The 21931-nt window shown below is 40.8% G+C and overlaps 1 protein-coding gene across 1 annotated transcript in view; it reads right to left on the bottom strand.

The window, feature by feature from the left end:
* WNT2 (Wnt family member 2) overlaps window positions 1–11460 on the bottom strand; it is a 47298-nt gene extending 35838 nt beyond the window's left edge. Inside the window, exons 1-3 of the mRNA XM_007195126.2 lie at window positions 10133–11460; window positions 7809–8035; window positions 2238–2515 (exon numbers count right to left, since the gene is read on the bottom strand). Of these exons, the coding sequence (XP_007195188.1) occupies window positions 2238–2515; window positions 7809–8035; window positions 10133–10215 (588 nt within the window). The 5' untranslated portion in view covers window positions 10216–11460. The remainder of the gene's footprint in view (window positions 1–2237; window positions 2516–7808; window positions 8036–10132) is intronic.
* Window positions 11461–21931: the final 10471 nt, after the last annotated feature.

Below are 21931 nucleotides of genomic sequence, written 5' to 3'. Positions count from 1 at the left end.
AGCGTTGGCTAAGCAGAACAATCTTGGAATAGATGGCTTTTCTTTTAAAATGTATTGGCCCTGCCCCTTGCTCCCCACCCCACCCCATCCCCCCATTTTAAAAAGTAGATGTTCATAGTGGACAATTTGGGAAACACTGAAAAGCACAAAGAAGAAAAAAAAAATGAACTGATGTGGCTATCAGCCTTGGAGGCTGGGGTTTTCTAGAGCTAGGCCAGTCGGAGGCTTAGCTCAGGAGGCCTGCCTTCAAACTCAAGCCCAGCCTGTTCTCATTTTGATTCCACAGACCTTCTGCTGGTACGAAGGGGGAGTAGAGACTGGGGGTCTAATGACCGCAAGAAGAGAATTAGAGACGCATGTTTATCTCAATACATTTACTCTCATTAAAGTTCATATTCACTGACATCATGCATCTCCTTGAAACAGTCTGCCCACCCACCATTAATTAAAGCCACATTTAAAAAAGTCAGTGTGTGCACTTTTATTCCAATCAAAAGTAGCCTCCTAAGTTTTGCAGAGTAGGCAGGAGAATATCTGAGGCTTGACAGCTGTTCACCTCTACACAGTGAGGAATCATGTAATTTACATGAAAAGTCATGTTTATTCAGAGCCTACAATATAATAGCTAAGATCTATTGTCTTGAAGAGTAGAAACATTCAATATCTAATGACCTATTCAGCAAAATTAACATTTGTTTTGATGAGTCAACGTTATTTTGGATGCAGTGTATGACCATATGCTCTTATCTGTACAAATAGTCTGAGAGATCCAACTATATACTGTGCTTGAATAATTAAGCAGCATTCTCCTATCAAAGACACCACACTTTATAACCTATACATATGGTATCAATGTCAAAACAAAGGTCAATGTAAATTTTTCCTTATCTAAACCATTGCACAAACAGTAATTACCACAGTTGTAGGATTGCACAACCGTAGTCTATATTCTTGGCAGTAGTCACTATAAGTTCATAAATTTGTGAAAATTAGGAATGTTGATTTTCCAAGTTCAAGAAAGGTACTATTTGTAAACTGCTCAGGTCACACTCATCTTATTCCGTGTGCTAAGCAAGACTCCTTTCCTTCCAAATTCCTTTAGATGAGATCTGTTCCCTCTGTGAGCCTAATAAAAGGGTTTTCATCCAAACAGATCTACATTCTTTTCTATTCTTTTTTCCTATTAAAGCCCCCCTGGGGACTTTTCAATTTTATGCTGATCTTTCTTTATATATTAATGTCAAGCACATATTTATTTTGTGTTGATAAAGGACAAATTATAGTTATCTCTTCTCATTGGCAGTTAGATTATTTTAGAATGGTTCTGACTGAATGTTTGATTAGCCAACCAGTTTATGCTTCTTACACAAAGGCCTAATGTGCAGCATTCTGATTCTCTAGTTCTTCTGGTCAAGCCACCATGCCCAAAGACATGGCTCATCGGTGGATCTGAACACTGGCATTGAAATGGTTTAATCCTAGGCCAAACCACCTCGGGGCTGGGAGTTGAAACCTGAATTCTAGTCCTGGCTTTTCTTCTGATTCTCCATGTGACCTGGAGCACTGGAGGGTCTATTTCCTCATCTAACAAATGGGAGTTAGGGAATGAATATTGACCAGGTACCCACAGCCCAAGAGGTTAGTCAGGTCTAGAGGTTAAGGGGCCAGTGTGCCTCTTTGGGGCATGTCTTCCCCTAGTCCACTTACTCATCCAGTACCAGAAACCCCTTAAAAGCCCAAGGTGGGGCTTTTAAGAGTGAAAGCAGCTTCTGGTTCTGAAAAGAGCTTCCCTGAATCTAGAAGAAGCCAACAAGCCATGCCTGGTGAGTTGCTTTCATGATAAGTTTGAGAGAAGATGTTCTGGGACTTGATACCCCTTAGATACAAGCATTCAGCGTCCCACTGGTATGTGGGATGCAGCCCTACCCTCAACCACAGATGCTATCCTCTGACTAGATGATACAGTATCCAGAGAGACCATAGGCACTTGACTGTACCCAATGCCAAAAGCAGTGGTTGGACTCCTTCAGCTTAGCTGTGGGAGGGAAGGTAGAGTGCAGATGGGGATATTTCAACCCAGTTGGTGGTACTCTTTAGAACAAACAGCTCTGGGCTGGGGGACAGTGGGAAGTTGTGATGATAGCATTTTAGCACTCTAGGAAGGCTTAAGATAAGCTTGCCTTAAGTGATTTATAAGGCCATGCAGTCTACAAAACGAGCACCGCTGCAGTCCATACCTTCCTGCCGGCTCTGTTGTTGTGAAGATTCATCAGGGCTCTGGCATCCTTTCCTTTCCTTTCCTTGGCGTCCACAAAGGCTCGGGCAAACTTGATCCCATAGTCAATGTTATCACTGCAGCCACCCCAGTCGAAAGTGCCCTTGCTGTCCTTGGCGGTTCCCTTCTTCTTTGGGTCACAGGAACAGGATTTTAATTCTCCTTGGCTACAGGCCCTGGTGATGGCAAATACAACTCCAGCTGAAGAGATGGCGTAAACAAAGGCAGATTCCCGGCTACCTGTAACAAAAATGCTTTTCTTAAAAGCAGTCTGGCATTGCTCGTTCTGAATAACTTTCACACGATGGCTGTTTAATACTTGTTCTGCCTCTGACATACTTTGCCACTAGACAAAGTATCCTTGAAGAATTCTTTCCTAGAGCCAAGGCTCGCTCTTGAATATGAATCATCGCGCTTAATACAAGCTTTTATCAATCTGGATAACTGTAGGACAACTATCCTTAAAGTAAAGAAAGTATAAAAGAAAATGCAGCAAAAGCCTGCCCTGCCCAGTTCCTGGCTTCATATTAGTCTCATACATGTTCTTGCTTTAACCTAGAATCCCACATGTCCCAGAAGAGAGGAGCAGGGCATCTCTAGACCTTAGTTTCCTCCTCTGCAGCATACAGTCTGAATTCTGCAATTCTATCATTCCATAACAGATTTTGGTATTCGTGCTACTACAGCTCTCCCTGAAAAAACCTTCCAGACCTCCAGGCATTATTGCGGACACTTGTATGTGTGTAAATGATTGCTACTGAAATACTGAATTCAAAGTAATCTAGGGGCTGAGGTGGGAAGACAGTTCACAGCAGTAACCAGCACCTCTGGTTAACCCTGGAGAGCTTTGGCTTGGCATCAGCTTTCACAAGTAACGGAGAGATTATTGAAGGCAATATGCAATATCCTTGAGTTACATACTACGTCTAACTATTAAGGTGAATTTACTTTCTTCTGGGACACCTGCACTAATCACTGGTATTGGGTAAAAGACAGTGAAAAGCTTTTCTTTGTTTTTTTCTGGAAGGAAGCAAATTTACCGCCTATAATTAGACCTGGGCAAGAACTCTTTGGAGTGCTTTCTTAGAATTGTTCTTTATTAGAGCACAGGCTACATTCACTTCCAGGCTGAAGGGTACATATTTCAGTGCGATAACTACATTAAATTATTTTAATAATCTGTAGTAACTCATAACACGGTGTTGTGGCATAGTGAGAGATATAAGGCTCTTTAGGGTCTGTGTGCACCTCATTTTTCAAGTGGAGCTGTATTTCACTGTTATTAGCATGCCTTTTTACTAATGGCTGCTGCAGCAAATATATTCACCATCACAATAGAAGCCGAACAAGCTAATACCAATGCAAGGCAGCAAATGGAGAGCCATTTGGTGATTCACCATGTCAAGACGAGTGTGACTTTTTGAACCACACAGCTGGGAGAACAAACCACCTTTTCGCATCGAAGCCCTGCTTGTTTCCGTTTGTCATTCAGTGCTAAAATTTATTATACATCCCTTGCAATATTTGCTCTGCTAGTCTCATTATTAAAAATCAGGAAAACGTATCTACACCATATTAAATGGCATTTGCCTCAGCCTTCAAAAAATATCTCCCCCGAAACCTGTAACCATCCAGAAAAAAGGAATCACTCATGCCTTGAAGTTAGGTAAAATCAGTTATATGAATATTTGCCATAGGTAGCAGGTAGTGCTCTCCAGAGAGAAATGTGACGGTTGTGGGAGCTGTTTTAGAATTCCAGATTATGTTATAAGGATCACAGATGATTTTCTAAGAGGAATTGACATGTTTTGTAAAAGATGGTGACTAATAGATGCAAATGTGGCTTAATCTCTGCTAGTGGCTTTCAGATAAATAAAATTTTTATTTTACCCATTTTACCATGTAGGAAAATACCTTGTCCATAGTCATCCCATTGATCTGCTAAAGCCTGGTTTTGGATTTGGAGTTCAGTGCCCACATTTAGAGATATCATATGGGGGAAAATTCCTGAATGCATAATATATTTTGCATTAGTCTTATTTCTTAAGGAGAAAGGAGAGAAACTTTATGAGGTGGTCTTTTAGGGGAAAGCTATGGAAGATGCAGATGATAGAATGTCAGTGACCAGACAGTATTTTGAAGGTTAGTAGAGGAATAAATTGTCTAGGCACAGAATGCATCCTGGCCTAACTTGCAAACAACTACATTGACTTGTTGGCTGAAAGAAAAAAAAAAAATCACTTAAAAAATCTGCTACATTTCAGAAATAATTTCCAAAGCAAAACCATCACCTTTCTAAATATTTGTCATTTATTATTCAAATGCATTACTAAATAGCTAGATATTTGTTTATTTAAATAAAAAATTAGCACATGGAATATCTTTTCATTTTACCTCCAGATGTTTTGGTATATCATGTAGATACGGCCTTAAGATGTTTTCAGTTAAGTGTCTTAGATGAATCACTAAAATGCTATGTGCAAAATAGTAGCACATTTCAAGAGTTGGCTTTGTAACAAAACAAATTTTGATCTCGGGCCTCTTCTTAAAAAAACTGATTCTTTTTAAAGCCATTGCAATATGAAACAAAATCCAAATCTAAATGGTGATATTTAGACTTCCTGATGTGTTACTATTGAAGTTTCTCTAATTTTTGGCTTGAGATAAGTCAAGCAATGTTTACTAAGTGTATAGGCTGGGACAGGCAGCTGGGAAGGCAAAACAGTAGAAGCTAGGCTTTCTGGAAGGTTATGGGTTGTTCAACTCTTTTTCTTAAAATGCTTGCCTTTTTTTTTTTTTTTCTTAACAAGGATGAAACCTAATCACCTTTTTGTTTAAGGCTTATTCTAGAATTCTGGAAGTATATGCAAATTCTTGCAGGATTATTTTTGAGTTTACTAGTTCTGTCTTTACATTTCTCTGCCCGTGTCTGGTGATAGTCGGTTGAATGAGCAAATTACGAAAGTTCCTAAAAATCGTTCTGCCTTACTCTTGCTCTCTGAAGCAAAAGAGGCAGATGTTCTCCATTTCTCTATGACCACAGGATATGTTAGTAACTTTTATGTTCTCCTTATATGTGGTACTGCCCTTTGGCTTTCCTATTTATCTATGAGGACATTAAGGTTTCCGAAGGAGGAGTTCTTTACAACTCTAAGATGTGAATTTCCCTCCAAGCAATTAATTGTAAAACTCTTTGGATAGCTTCATTGGAATTTCATGATTATTTCCAGGATAAGCTACCTTAGGCCAAATTCAGCCTCCCCATAACCAACACAAAATCATCACTGACAGTCACAGGAGTTTACGTAAATGTCCAGGAAGAAATCTGGCCTTCTGTGAAGATTGGAAAGAAACTGTGTAGCATGAGTGTTTTAAGTTTTGAGTACTTTGGCAAAGCATTCAGCTTCATCTGAAAGAAATCTGAAGGGAGTACAGTTATAATCTCTAATTTACCTGAAGCCTTAGACTAAGTCAAACTTGTTCTGCTTTCTCTATTTATAACCTTTTCCCTCTCAGCCATTCTACAGCTCTGAAGAAACAAACATTGCCAAGATTAAGTTGAATGAATCTCCAGCTTTGGCAGATACACTCTCTAGAATCAGTGGTCAAACTTGCCTCCTTTGATTTGTTATCAAAAGGGTTTTTTTTTTCAATATGGAGACATCTTAATGGATTTTCATAGACAGACTCTATAGGTGATCATTTTATAAATGAGAAGTACACTTAATTTGTAATCATTGGAAAATGGTTGTGAGACCTTTGAAAAGGAAAAATCCTGATACATCTTTAACACCAAGAGCCTGTACCTAATATATGCAAAGATTTATTGTGCCAGATATTTGCAAACTCTCTTTGATAAGGTCCAGCACTTTAATTGATTCACTGGTGAGTTAATCTAGGTGAAGTCTTAAAATTCCATGTAGCTGAAATTTATTATTATCCTTTCAAAAATTTTGTGCTGTCATATCAAAACTCCAAAAGGAATGCGGAAGAATATAGTTCTTAAACCAGAGAATAAAATTGCAGAATATAGCAGTAAATTAATTTTAGGGATACACTAAGAGTGAGAGTACTACGCCCTTGAGGAAGACATTCAGCTATGCATTTGGACTCATAAAACCCTAGGGCTGTGATGATTACCTGATAGAAACACCCTCTGTTAAGCATTACCAAGTGCACAGCCCGAATGATTTTCTTAGGATTGGGAGGGGGAGGGGGGCAAAAACAAGTGGAAAGTTTCCTGTTTCTGGGGTTCGCACATAAACTGTTGTGTTTTCAGTAAGATTTCCCAGTAGCAAATGGGATGTGCTACTTCTTGGAGAATGCTGCTAGGACCAGGTTAAGGGATGGGGATGTTTTGAAAATAAGATCTGATTTTCAGTTAATTTTCTCTGATTGTGTACAAGTTAGTAAGCTACTTTCCACATTCAGAACTTTTAAGAAGTTTATTATGTAATTAGATAATGTTCAATGTGCTTTCTAAAAAAAAAGAAAAGGAAGAAACCACAGGCATACCCCATTTTATTGCACTTTATTGTGCTTCACAGATATTGTTTTTTACAAACTGAAGCTTTGTAGCAACCTGCATTGTCAAATGATGGTTACCATTTTTTAGCAATAAAGTATTTTTAAATTAAGGTATGTACATTGTTTTTTCAACAGTTAATAGACTACAGCATAGTATAAACATAACTTTTATATGCATTGGGAAACCAAAAAAATTCGTGTGACTTGCTTTATTGTGGTGATCTGGAACCAAACCTGCAATATCTCCAAGGTCTACCTCTGTGTATTCATGGTTCCCACCCCTACCCTCCATAAATATCCTTCTGCTTAAAATGTACCTGGAGAACAGGCACTCACTACAAGTTCATCCATCCATTCATTCAACCATTCAATGAATGAGTGATGCCTACAACACACAAGGTACCAAGTAAGGTGCAGGGAAAGCAGATGAGTTCCTGCCTTACAGAATTTACAGTTTACTGAAAAAAATGTTTAATTTAGAAACAGAGTGACCCGAAGCTGAGTAGCCGAATGGGAGGTCAAAGGTGGTGAGCAGAGATTTGTCTCTGCTTCTTAATAACACTGACTTGTTATTGTAATAATGACCATCTATGGCCAATAAAAGATTTGGGCATTCTATCCCAATCTTCTGCTCTTTTCCTTCTGGAAGTTTCAAGTCCCAGAAAGAAGAGTTAAAAAGTCAAAAGCGCTCTGTGGCTGCTGCGTCCTTTCTTCTAGAGACAAAATCTGAACCTGGAGGGACAGGCAGCGTTGTGACATGACATGGATGGACAGAGCCAAGAATAAAAAGACACCAGCCTGGGGCACTACATCCTCCTCCAAAACTTTAGACAAGTTTCTTGATTTCTCGAGTCCTTGTCTGTAAAACGGGACAAATGCCACCCAACAGAACAAGCTCCTGACTGAATAGCATGCAAGACAAGATGAGCAGGGACTTTGAAGACCAAATAAGGGTGTGTGTATGTGAGGGTAGAGCCCATGAGCTGCGTGAAGGCGGGAGACTTACTTCGAAGCAGGACCCTGCCGAAGAGGCCGTGATCCCTGTCCAGGGTGTTGCAGTTCCAGCGGTGCTGGCGGAACTGGTGCTGGCACTCTGCTGTCCACTCGGCCACGCCCAGGCCGATGGCACGCATCACGTCCGGGTGTCGGTGGCACAGCTGCCGCTGGCGGCTCACCAGGCCTGGCACATTGTCACACATCACCCTGGAGGAGCCACCTGTAGCTCTCATGTACCTGGGAAGGACCAACACGGGGGAGAGCACAGAACAGCGAGGCCTCACACGGTGTTTCCCGGGAGAGGGAAGAGCTCAAAGCAGCGTTTCAAATACGAATTCCTATCCTTTGGGGGATATTAGAAGGCAAAGGTTATTTAACTTTAGTTCACTGGAGAAGCGGCACAGCAGGCATGGTGAGTGATCCGGTAGAAGCCACCCCAAAACGGAGTGCTGACTGTTTCTTGGACGTGAAGCCGAGGCCACCAGATGATGCTCTGGGCAGGGTGGGAGAGGCAAGGTCTGCAGTTGGGGAATGGGATGAGGGGGGAAGGGGCAACATGTTTTTGGAAGACGTCTTCCAAGAAGACTCTGATTTCAACACACAGCGTGTCTGGACTTGGCTTTGGAGGAAGCTGACCTTTAGAAGCTCCTCACTCCCATTTATTTGATCTAATGTTTAAGTGTCTTAAACTGTCTGTATCTGTCTAATCAACACCTGCCGTTATCTGATGTTATACTCTCTGCACAGGCATGCCATTCTTTTCCTACTAAAGAATCCGTTAAATATTTCCATTTTCCAGCTCTTTTTGGCTTTTATAGGGAACCTTTGGAAAAAAATCTTTCTATTGTTATTAAGGACACTAAATGTTTGGAAGAATCAAACAGTGTTATAGCTCCATAAAGTACTTTTGAGAAGAAACTTTAACAAAAAATTACATCATCATCTCTACCCAGATGTTCTCTATTAGTTGTGAAATGTTTAGAAAGGTACCTTTTATATAACCCAAGCTGCCATAGGTGTCTTTTGAAGCAATCAAACAAGGAGAATGTCTTTTTCTTGTATTTTCATTATTTTATATGATCATAAAATCATTACAGCTGTGACTCCCCAAAAATATATTTAAGTGACAGCTGAGAGACAATGTGACAAAAAGCCTGGGCAATAAATAATGTTTATACACCCATGGAAACAGAAATAGTCATTTTATTGAAAAACGGTCACTCTGATAAATCAATCTTTGATCTATGTCAGCAATGTCAAGGCTAAACGCCTTTCTGTTCAAAGTGGCTTAGGAAGGAATTGAACCTCTTTTCCCATCAATGCTTTCTTTGCCTTGCTCCTTTGAAGAGCTCGTGTCTTCCTAAAGTTCCCTGCTCCAGTGTCTCATTTGGCTGAGACGCCTTACTTTTGCCAGATTCTTTTAAAAAACAGCACATCATAACAGATAACAGGTCTTTCTGAATCAGTGTTTTAAGTATCAGTTCGGAAGTTTTTAGGTGCGAGAACGTTAAAGAGCTCTCAACTCTATCTCTTCTCAAGATGAAGGAGATGGAGATGAGTTTCTGGGTGGGGAGAGCCTCTTCTTTTGGAACTTTTAAGGATGCTAAGACCTGTTAACGTTTCAACGTTCCTTCACTATGCAGAATAAATCGAAGATCCACGTATAAAGGACAGCAGCAAAGTTACTCTTTGGGGTGACTGTGGTTTCGAACTGACATCTTAGAGCCCCCGGCCTCTGGAACTTCGCATTAAGGCGGTAGTCTCTACCTGGAGGCAGCAAAATGTTCTTCAGCCCCACTGGGGTGAACCACTAGGAATGTGGAAGGACGGGAAAGAAGGCAAAATCACACGCTTTGGGTTCTACCGCTCCTGCCCGCCTGAATTGGCCCGTCGGTTTTTATCTTGAGGGTTTTTGGGGGGGAGGGGGAGCATGGGGGGACGATAGTAGTTTTGGAGGTAAGTTCACCCTCCCCCATACACGCGCGCGCGCGCGCGCACACGTCTGTGCTAGTAGAGCGAGAGACCCGGCTAGCGCTTGTCTCAAAGATCCCGATTTTGCTGTCGCTCAGCTGTATCCAAATACACCGACCATCAGAGCTCGCAGTTGAGGGGGAATGGAGGGGGGGGCGGGGGGGGGGTGTTGAAGTTGTCGAAGCTGGAATGGGCTTCCGAGGAAAATCGAAGGGGCGATAGGAGAGGGCAGCAGCTGGGGTTCGGGTCGGAAGCCGTGACTGCCGCGGCCGCGGGGAAGCGCCGCCGGGAAGGGTCTATGTGGCCACTGCGGTCTCCACTCCCATCCCCAAAATACCCCGGCGCCCGTGCGCGTGCACTTACCACCATGAAGAGCTGACCTCAGGGCTGAGCCAGGTCAAGAGCAGAGGGAGCCAGAGCCAGATTCCACCGAGACAGGCGTTCATATTAACCCCCTTGCGTCCGCATCAGGTCAGACTCCGTGTGCGGGCGCCATGCGTGCCCGGAGCAGAAGCGCTCAGCGCCGGGAGCGCCTCGTCACGGCCGCCGGCGCCTTGCCGCGCCCCCGCCCCCCGCTCGCGTCTGCGGCGAGTGGCGAGACTCGCTGATAAAGTTTCAAGCGACCAGCGGGGCGAGCGATAAAGGCCAGCCGGGGCCGCCTCGCCCACAGCCAATTCCCCAGGCGCGGCGAGCGCGGGCTGCCGGAGAGCTCTGCGCGCCTCCCGCGCGCTCCGGTCCCTTCAGCTCCCCGCCCGCCCGCCCAGGCGCAGCCAAGGGAGGGGGCGCTGCGCCGGGTAGGATGGCGGGGGTTGGGGGGGGGGTCGCGCGGTTTTATATAAGGGTGGATGAAATGATGGCAAGAGAGGTCTGTGGGTGAGGTGATGCGGGGAGGGAGAAGCACCTCTGCGTGGCCTCGAGCACCCGCGGAGGCAGGCACCTTTCGGGAAGCTCCGGGCCAAAGAGCATCAGTGGGTGCCCCGCCACAGGACCGAGCGCTCCGGATAGGCGAGGCTACCCTCCGGCAAACATAAGTCCCCGAGCGGGCAATGTGGGGAAAGGAGGGAGAGGATAGGGATACAGCTGTGTACAGGAGGCAAGAATCCAAGGATGATTTTCAACTCATCCCTCCGCTTCTATTCCTAATACCGAAAGGAAGAGCAAGCCCTCGTAAATCTGGAGCTAAGCAGGGCAAGGTTGGGGAGGGAGGGTTCAGGCCTCAGGGAAGTGAAGACCTGTGGCCTTGATTCCTCGGTGCTGGGCTTATATACAGAGCTCCAAGGGAGGGGAAACGGGAAGGTCCCTGACCCTCCGGACCTCACCCAGGCGTCCTCGGCCAAAACGTCTGGGGAAGATGCGGTGTTTACGCACACCCAGCTCCTCCACGGCGCTGTAGAGCGCAAAAGATCATGCAGGGAGGAACTGAGGCAGCAGGAGCCCGCCGAGGGTCTGCGCCCCAGCACCGGTCGCACCTCTTGCCGTCCTGGCGCTCAGCTTTTGCGCCTTGCGGAGGTCAAGGGACTATCGGTCCTGATCTGGGCCCCCGCAGGGCCAAGAGAGACAGGCTTGAGCCCGCGGGTGGAGCATCTTGAGCAGCAACTGGCTTGTAGCCCCGCCGTTTATCACCGGAAAGGAAGGAAGACCAGGAACTCGCGGCGGCCGTGAACTGTTCCATTGCTCTTTTCCTGGGGCGGAGGAACCCGCCGCCCGCCCGCGGAGCGTGCCTTGGGGAATGGGGAATGTGTGTGCGTGTTGGGGGTGGGGTGGGCGCTGCATTGTTCGCAGGGCGTGAAGGGGTGGCCGTCCAGATAGGAAAGACCGGCTCTCACCCCACCCCCTCCTAGAGCCGAGACTGGCCGGAGCATCTGCCCTCGCTAGGCGCGAGCGCGGTGAGAAGCTGGACGGGGCGAATCTCAGAAACGCCCAAAACCTGAAAAATGCTGTCATCGCCACCCCCTTCCCTCCCCCCCCCCCCCCCCGCCGCCGCTGGTCCCTGGCAGGTCCGGCCCCTCCCAGGCTGACCCAGATACATCCCCGTTTGGGTCCGGAAAGGGAGGGGAGGGAAACAAGTACCGCGCCACCCACGACTCGGGAAGAGCAGGGCTCCGCGCCAGGGCCGCTCCATATCGCTGGGCCGCGACCCAGGGGAAGTTCTGATCAGTCTGTGCCGGGAGGGAGGGAGGGGCAGGGGAGGTGGGGGTTGTGTTTCTGCTCACAGTGCGTGCACAGGCTCGTGTTTGTGTGTGTGTGGGGGGGGGGGGGGATAGGAGGTTAGGAGGAGACGGGGCGAGTGATGTGATGGGCATCAAAGAGCAAGAAATATCTCATTAACCTCTGTGCTTACGCTCATAAACCTCCTCCCTGGGTGAAGCAGAAGAGTAAGTTAAAATTCATTTCCATCCCCCTTCGTCCACAGTCTCTCCACTTCTACCAGTGAATAAAGTAGGGATGTGGATGTGTATGTTGGGAAAGGTAGGCAGCTATATGCTTCTCTCATGGACAATGAGACCTGAAACTACCTAAAAAGCTCCTCAACTCCAAGCTCCACCCACCTCAGCACATCATGTTCTCCCAGCTGAGGGGAGTTAGAAATACATGGAGTATGACTATCAGCTTAGAGGCCTTTCCTCTCCGCCCAGGGGATTATTGAGTGGCCAGGAGATCTGCCCTTCAGTTGTTGATGAGGCCAATGGAATGACCTAAACCTGAAACAGACCTCCTGGAATAAGAACAGGACCATCCCCAAAACTAATTAAATCCACTCCAAAGTACTTTATCCTGGGGCAGGAGAAGTACCTCATGACTTGCAGACAAGAAATCAGCCTTGGTGAATGGCAACTGCTGAAAAAGTTCAAGAGAAACTAAATCCAGATGTGAAAAAGGTCCACCCAAACACTCCTTCCCGACCTGTCTAGAGGCAGTCTGGAACACGTGACTTGTCCCGTCCAGATCTGTGATTCCATTTCTCTCACATTCTCCACCCCTATTCACTTATGACCCACTATTAGCCCTGTACAGCTTCGCCTCCTGCCCAACAGGTCTGACTTTCCTCCCTCCTCATCTGTACCTGTGCACTTTGAAGATAGAGTGTTCACTACTAGAAGAAGTTGGGAAATGCTCAAGAAAATTAAGTGGAAAGAAAGTTATTACAAACCTCACTTCTCTTCCAATAAAAACTACCATCCTAAGGAAGAGTTGATAAATATTTAAGTAAATTGCACATGACTATAGCCTTGCTATAGCAGATGATGAATTAGGAAAGACAGGGTTCAGAGTGCCTTTAGATCTACGAATTTAATATCTGATTTTTGGTTTCTTCAATGAGAATTCTCATTGAATTGACTGTAAAATTCATTTACAGCATACGGAACCCAATTCTCTTTCTGGATATTAATGTTAGTTTGCTTGTAACTTTAGTATAGCATTGTAGCCAAATGAGTCAGTCTATTTTCTTAGTTAGATCCATTGTTTGTCTAATCTCCCAGGGCAGAGAGAGAACTAATTTACTACCAAACCATCTCCACCCTTTACAAATGGACAGTTACTTCTTCAACCAAATAGTCATTTGTGTTTCAGTCTGAGCTGGCTTCTTCCTAACGCAGTGACTCCTAATTTAGCTACTCACTAACCAGTGATTCAAAGGTCTAGTATTTCCAACTTAGAATCAATGACCTTAAGAAAGAACATTGTGTATTAACAAAAGGTCAACAGTGGGAAAGAAAAAAAATATATATATAACTTTCTAAATCTAGTAGTATCATATATATAACATAGGTAATATATCAAATAAAAACAATATATATCATTAAAACTTTTTTACTTGCTAAGTCTATCCAACTAAGAGTATCATATACATAACAATATGGATTGTTTGAAATTTGAAGTGTGTTTTCAATGCCCTTAAAGGCATTGCCCCCTTTCCCCTTTAGTCACTCCTACAATTTTTATTAAGCACATTCTTAGCTAATCTTTGTCAAAAATTGATTTTATAAAAAGTTCTAATATCAATGATTTAAATCTCAGTGTGCATTTAAATTAATGTGCACCAAAGACTTGCTTCCAGCCATGAGAAAGTAATAGGTACGTGACTTGTTCTACTGAAAAAAAAATATAAGACTGGACAAAATGATAAGGCAAATCTTTTCAGGCATTGGGTAATAGGCAGCACACAGCTATAATCTTTGACAGATGGAAAACACCTGAGGTGTGCTCCACAACTATCCCATAACTGTCCTGATTTTTCTGCTGAAGGGCACTTTTTTGGGGGTGCAAGAAAGTGGAAACAGAGCAGTAGTCTTAGTTAAGGATAGAGGGATCAGAAGGCTGGGCTGCTGAAGCAGCTGAAATTGGCAGGGTAGAATATCTGAAAATAGGTAGCTGTGAAAGAGAGGGTCCCAAAAGTCTACATGGTGATTCACCATGTGTCCTTGGTCAAGAGCTGGGCTGAATATAGCCATGAGAAGACTCTGTAACGCCTAGCAGAAATTGCTTTCTGCATGTCATGCAGTGTTGAGAGACATTGGAGTTCCAGCTCAGTGGGGTAGAGAGACCTCATTAAACACTTCAGGCATTCACTTGAGATGCCAGAAAGGCATCCTTTAAGGGTCATACCTTAGTATAAAAAGCGTGTCTTAGAACAAAATTTAAAATTCAAAATTTTGTTTCCTCATATCACATGCAGTAACAAAGAATAAAAACAAATCATACAGGCCAAGGGGAATTTACAAGGGTAAAACCAACACCCATTGAAGGAAGATAATGTTGTATCATTTACAATGTCAAGCATACAATAAAAAATTAATAGGCAAGTGAAAAACCAGAAAAAATGTGATCCATACTTAAGAGAAAGCAGTCAAAAGAAAATGACTTTGAGATGGCTCATTTGGAAGAACTACCAGGAAATAAATTTTAGCGTAACTCTTATAACTATGTTCAAGTATTTAAAGGTCACAATGAACAACTAAATGGAGAATCTCAGTGGAGAAATGAAAGCCATTAGAAACAAATGAAAATCTAGAACCAAAAGTACAATATCTGAAATGAAAAATTCCCTGAATGGGCATAACAATGGAATGGAATTGGCAGGAGAAAGGGACAATAAACTTAAAGATAGAAGTTATATAATCTGAAAAACAGAAAGAAAAGATATTGACAATTAAAGAAATGTAACATTAGGTATCTGCAGGACAAGACCAAGCAGTTTAAATACATGTGCAAGTGAAGTTCCAGAAAGAAAGGACAGAAAAATGTGACAAAAATATTTGAAGATATATTGCACCAAATTTGTCCAATATGATAGAACACATGAACTTACAGACCCAAGATGATCAAAAAACGCCAAGCAAAATAAATACAAAGCATATCACACCTATATACATCATGATTCAACAGTTTAAAATCAAAAAGGGGGAGAAAAATCTCTAAAGCAGCCAGAGGGAAAAGATACATTAAATGTAGAGGAACAAGAATATGCATTACAACTGACTTTTCACTAGCAATAATGGAAGCCAGAAGACAGTGAAGCAGCATCTTTAAAATGCTGAAAAGAAAAAATGGTTCACACTGAATTCTACAATCAGTGAAAATATCCTTCACAATTGAAAGAGGAGCTCTTCTTTTGTTCTTCTTCCCCTTACCTTGGGAATAAGGACTACACTCCATGAGCTAGGGCAAAACTGAAACAGGGCAGCCCCAGTAGTCTAAAACCAACTCTTGACAGGATCAAAGTGAGTCATAGGTACTCTATTTGCAAGCCAAAAGAAAACTCGACCCTCCTTGGAGGAACATAATTTCATTCAGGGTCTCTACAAATTTTCATCTATTATATCTAGCATCAAATCTAAAAGCTACAAAACAAACAAACAAACAAAAACCCAGTAAGCAAATCAACAGGAAATAGAAATAGACCCACAAGTAATTTAGAGTTTTGATTTATCTGAGGACTGCAAAATAACTGAAATTTAAAAGTTCAGGGCTTCCCTGGTGGCACAGTGGTTAACAATCCGCCTGCCATTGCAGGGGACATGGGTTCGAGCCCTGGTCCGGGAAGATCCCACTTGTCACTGAGCAACTAAGCCCATGTGCCACAACTACTGAGCCTGCATTCTAGAGCCCGCGAGCCACAACCACTGAGCCCGTGTGCCACAACTACTGAAGCCTGCATGCCTAGAGCCCGTGCTCCACAACAAGAGAAGCCACCACAGTGAGAAGCCCATGCACTGCAATGAAGAGTAGCCCCCGCTCACCACAACCAGAGAAAAGCCCCCGCGCAGGGGGCTTTAAAAAATTAATTAATTAATTAATTAATTAAAATAAATTAATTTAAAAAAATAAAATAAAAGTTCAAAAAATAACAAGTAATTTTAACAGAGAGCTGGAACCCACACAGAAGACTTCCATAAAAATCCTAGACCTGAGGGGAGGAGGGAAGTTAAGACTGAAATTGAGAATTAGATAGATGGATTGAGGAACTATCTAGAATCAGCAGAACAGTGGACTAGTAAACCAGAAGAGGTGAATAAAAAGTATCCAGATTAATGCACAGAGAGAATTAAAAGGGTATAAAATATAGAACATAAAATAAGATATAGCATAAGAATGTCTAACAGACCATTAGACATTAGACATAGAAAGGCAGTCAGAATTTTTGGCCTGAACCCAACTGGGTTGATTGTGTGCTAAAACAAGAATATCAACATTTTTCATAGGATTTAAGCAAGACCTAGAGTCTCTTAACATTCTATTCAAAATGGCCAGGATGCAATCAAAATTACTTGGCATACAAAAACCTGTAACGTTCCAATTCAAATAGAAAAGACAATCTACAGACACTAATTCCGAGATGACGGAGATGTTGAAATTATCAGACAAAGACTTCTAAAGCAGCTATGATGAAAATGCTCCAAGAAGTAAGGATGAATACTTTGGAAACAAATGGACAATAGAAAATATCAGCAAAGAAACAAAATGGAAAAAGGAACCACACAGAAGTTTTAGAACGGAAAAATATATGTACTATCTTCCACAGTGAGAGGGTGAAATATTTCACTGAATAAGGGCAATATTGAGATGGCAGAAAAATGTGTGAGTGAACTTGAAGATATATCAGTAGAAGTTATCTAGTCCTAACAAAAGAAGGAAAAAACAAAAAAGAGTGAAAAGAAATGAACAAAGCTTCAGGAATCTCTGAAACAATTCCAAAAGGTGTAATGTGTCATGACTCCTAGAAGGAGATGATAAACAGTCTATTGCAACAAAAAATATTTGCAAAACTAATGGCTAAAAATTTCCTAAATTTTGTCAAAGGCATACAGATTTGAAAAGCTCAGTGATTTGAAAACCCCAAACAGGATAAACCCAAAGAAATCCGTGCCAGATGCTGGGAAAATTGGACAGCTAGCTACATGTAAAAAAAAAAATGAAATTAGAACATTCTTTAACACCATACACAAAAATAACCTCAAAATGGTTTAAAGACCTAAATGTGAGACCTGACACTATGAAACTCTTAGAGGAAAACAGGCAGAACACTCTCTGACATAAACTGCAGCAATATCTTTTTCAATCTGTCTCCTAGGGTAATGGAAATTAAAAATAAAAATAAAAATAAAAATAAACAAATGGGACCTAACTCAACTCAAAAGCTTTTGCACAGCAAAGGAAACCATAAACAAAATGGAAAGACAACACACAGAATGGGAGAAAATATTTGCAAATGATGTGACTGACAAGGGATTAGTCTCCAAAATTTACAAATAGCTCATGCAGCTTAATATCATCAAAACAACGAACCCAATCAAAAAATGGTCAGAAGACCTAAATAGACATTTCTCCAAAGAAGACATACAGATGGGCAAGAGGCACATGAAAAGATATTCAACATCGCTAATTATTAGAGGAATGCAAATCAAAATTACATTGAGATATCACCCTACACCAGTCAGAATAGCTATCATCAAAAAATCCACAAACAATAAATGTTGGAGTGGGTGTGGAGAGAAGGGAACTCTCCTACACTGTGGATGAGAATGTAAATTGGTACAGCCACTACGGAGAACAGTATGGAGGTTCCTTAAAAACCTAAAAATAGAGGTACCATATGTTATAGCAATCCCACTCCTGGGCATATATCCAGGGCAAAACATGGTCTGAAAGGATACATGCACCCCAATGTTCATTGCAGCACTGTTTACAGTAGTCAAGACATAGAAGCAACCTAAATGTCCATCAACAGAGGAATGGATAAAGAAGTTGTGGTACATATATACAATGGAATATTACTCAGCCATTAAAAAGAATGAAATAATGCCATTTGCAGCGACATGGATGGACCTATAGATTGTCATACTGAGTGAAGTAAGTCAGACAGAGAAAGTGAAATATTGTATAATATCGCTTATATGCAGAATCTAAAAAAAATTATACAAATGAACTTATTTACAAAACAGAAACAGACTCACAGACTTAGAGAACAAACTTATGGTTACCAGGGGGGAAGGGTGGGGGGAAGGGACAGTTAGGGAGTTTGGGATTGACATGTACACACTGCTGTATTTAAAATGGATAACCAACAAGGGCCTACTTATAGCACAGGGAACTCTGCTCAATATTATGTAACAACCTAGATGGGAAAATAATTTGAAAAAGAATAGATACATGTATATGTATAACTGAATCACTTTGCTGTACACGTGAAACTAACACAACATTGTTAATCAACTGTATAAAATTAAAAGTTAAAAAAAAAAAGAAATCCATGCCAAGACACTTAATAATAAAACTGCTGAAACCTAAAGACAAAGACAAAATCTTATATGATGACAAAGACAGATGATGCATTACTTATGGGGAACAAAGGAAAATGATGATTTGAATGACTGTAGATTTTTCATGAGGAATTGTGAAAGAAGAAGGGAATGAAACAGTATTTTTTAAAGCTCTGAAGGAAAAGAACCCTCAGCCCAGAATTCTATATCCAGTGAAAATACCTTCATGAATGAAAGTGAAATAAAGACACTCTCAAATGAAAACAAAGAGAATTCATTGTCAGCAGACCTATTTTAAAAGAAATGCTAAAGGTAGTTTTTAAGACAAAAGGGAAATGATCCAAGAAGGAAACTTGGAAAATGTGGAATGAAAAAAATTCAAGAAACATGGTAGATAGCTGGGTATATATTATAAACTTCTGCTTCTCTCCAGTTCTTTAAAATATGTTTGATGGTTGAGGGCAAAAATAGCAACAGTGTGTGATAGTGGTTTCACTGTATGTAGAGGTAATACCTTATATTAAAAAACTACAATATCAACTAGGGAGGGTAAATTGACTCTATGGTGCTAACTTTGAAAGTTGTAAAATGTTGATTCTGTATACTGCAAAAAGTGATGTATAACTAACATTATCTTGATAGCAACCACTAAAAAAACTATACAGAGAAATGTAGAAAAAAAACATATTAAAAATTTAAATAATTCAAAAAAAGGCAAGAAAGGGTAACCAGAGGAATGAAAAACAGAATAAACAAGAAACAAATAGTAGACATAAATTTTTAAAAATCAACTATTATATAAGATATATGTGTTCCCAAAACAAAAATTTAAAAACAAAGATTGTCTGAATGAATAAAAACACAAGTATCTCATTTCAAATATAATACAGGTAGGTTCAAAAGGAGAAGGATAGAAAAAGATAAATCATGCAAACACTAATTAAAATAAAACTGGAGTAGATATATCAATATCAAAGTAGGTATCTGAGCAAAAACATTTACTTGGGATGAGGGATATAACATAATGACAAGAGGGTCAATTCACCAAGAGGAAATACGGTCCTAAATGTGTATGCACCAAACAATAGATTTTCAAAATATATAAAGCAAAAATTGACAGAACTGAAAAAAAAACCAAACAGACAAATATACAATTAGAGATGTCTGCACTCCACTCTCAGTAGTTCATAGAACAAATAGAAAATCAGCAAGACCTAAAAAAAGAAAAAGATAAAGAAAACCAGCAAGATATAGAACTCAACAACACCATCAACCAACTGGATTTAGTCCACATTTATAGAATGTCACTCTACAACAGCAGAATATACATTCTTTTCAAATGAACATGAAACATTTGCTAAGACAGACCATATTCTGGGTAATAAAACAAACCTTAAAATTTTTAAAAAATTGAAATCATACAAAATGTGTTCCCTGATCATAATGGAATTAAGTGGAAAATCAGTAAGAGAAAGAAATCAAGAAAATCTCCAAACTCTTGGAAGTTAAACAGCATGTGTCTAAATAATCTCTGGGTCAAGTAAAAAGTTTCAAGGAAAATACAGTTGATGCTTGAACAACACGGGAGTTAGGGGTACCAATCCCTGCACAGTCAAAAAATCCATGTATAACTTTACGTTGACCCTCTGGATCCAGGAATCCATGGATTCAACCAACCGCGGATTGTGTAGTATTGCAGTATATATTTACTGGAAAAAATTTGCACATAACTGGACCCATGCAGTTCAAATTTGTGTTGTTCAAGGGTCAACTGTATTTTGAACTAAATAAAAATGCATTATTATGAAACCATATTTAATATGTACTCTAAGTCAAGAATACATATTGTGCTCTCTCTGTTAACCACTAAAGAAATAATACAATAAATAATTTTCCAGTTATCTATTGCTGCATAAAAAACTACCCTCAAATTACTACTTTTTAAAAATTGAGATATAATTGACATACAAATGGTTCTAGGTGTATAATATAATGATTTGATATATGTATGTATTGTGAAGTGATTACCACAATAAGTTTAGTTTACCACAATAAGTTTAGTTAACATTCATCACCACATATAGTTACAATTTTTTTCTTTCTTGTGATGAGGACTTTTAAGATTTACTGTATTAGCAACTTTCAAATATATAATACAGTATGGTTAGCTAAAGATACTATGCTGTATATTACATCCCTAGGACTTATTTATAAGTGAAAGTTTGTACCTTTTAAAACACCGTTACCCATTTCAACCACTCCCCACTCCCCACTCCTGGCAACCACCAATCTGTTCTCTGCATCTATGAGTTTGGTGTTTTTAGTTTTTTGTTTTTAAGATTCTAAACAGAAGTGATCATACAGTATTTGTCTTTCTCTGTCTGACTTATTTCACTTAGCATGATGCCCTCAAGGTCCGTACATGATGCTACAAAAAATAGAATTTCCTTTTTTATGGCTGAATAGTATTTCATTGCATGTGTATATATATATATATATACATATATATATATGTATATACACACACACACACACACACACACACCACATTTTTTTTTACCCATTCATGTGTTAATGAACATTTAGGGTGTCTCCATGTCTTGGCTATTGTGAATAGTGCTTTAATAAACACAGGGGTGCAGATATCTTTTTGAGTTAGTGATTTCATTTCCTTCAGATAAATGTCCAGAAGTGGAATTGCTGGATCATATGGTAGTTCTGTTTTTAAGTTTTGAGGAACCTCCATATTGTTTTCCATAGTGGCTGCACCAGTTAACATTCCTACCAACAGTGCACAAGGGTTCCCTTTTCTCCACATCCTCACCAATACTTGTTATTTCTTGTCTTTTTGATAATAGCTATTCTAACAGGTGTGAGGGGACATCTTATTGTGGTTTTGATTTGCATTTCACTGATTAGTGATGTTGAACACCTTTCCCTGTACCTGTTGGCCCTTTGTGTGTCTTTGTGAGGATGTCTATTCAGATACTTTTCCCATATATTAATTAATTTGTTTTTTCTATTGAGTTGTAGTAGTTCGTTATGTATTATGGATATTAACCCTTTATCAGATAAATGACTTGTAAATATTTTCTCGTATTCCATAAGTTGTCTTTTCACTTTGTTAATTGTTTCTTTTGATATAGACAATCTTTTTAGTTTGATGTAGTCCCACTTTTTTATTTTTGCTTTTGTTGCTTTTCCTTTTGGTGTCAAATCCAAAAACTGATTGCCATGACTGATGTCCAGGAACTCACCACCTGTGTTTTCTTCTAGGGGTTTTATGGTTTCAGGTCATACATTCATGTCTTTAATCCATTTTGAATTGATTTTGTGAATGGAGTAAGATAGTGGTTCAGTTTCATTCTTTTGCATGTGGCTGTCTAGTATTCCCAACACC

Source organism: Balaenoptera acutorostrata, chromosome 7, assembly GCF_949987535.1.
Source record: "Balaenoptera acutorostrata chromosome 7, mBalAcu1.1, whole genome shotgun sequence".
Lineage (NCBI taxonomy): Eukaryota > Metazoa > Chordata > Mammalia > Artiodactyla > Balaenopteridae > Balaenoptera > Balaenoptera acutorostrata.
Note: the sequence above shows the minus strand (reverse complement) of the source record. Positions and strands in the feature narration are given on the sequence as shown.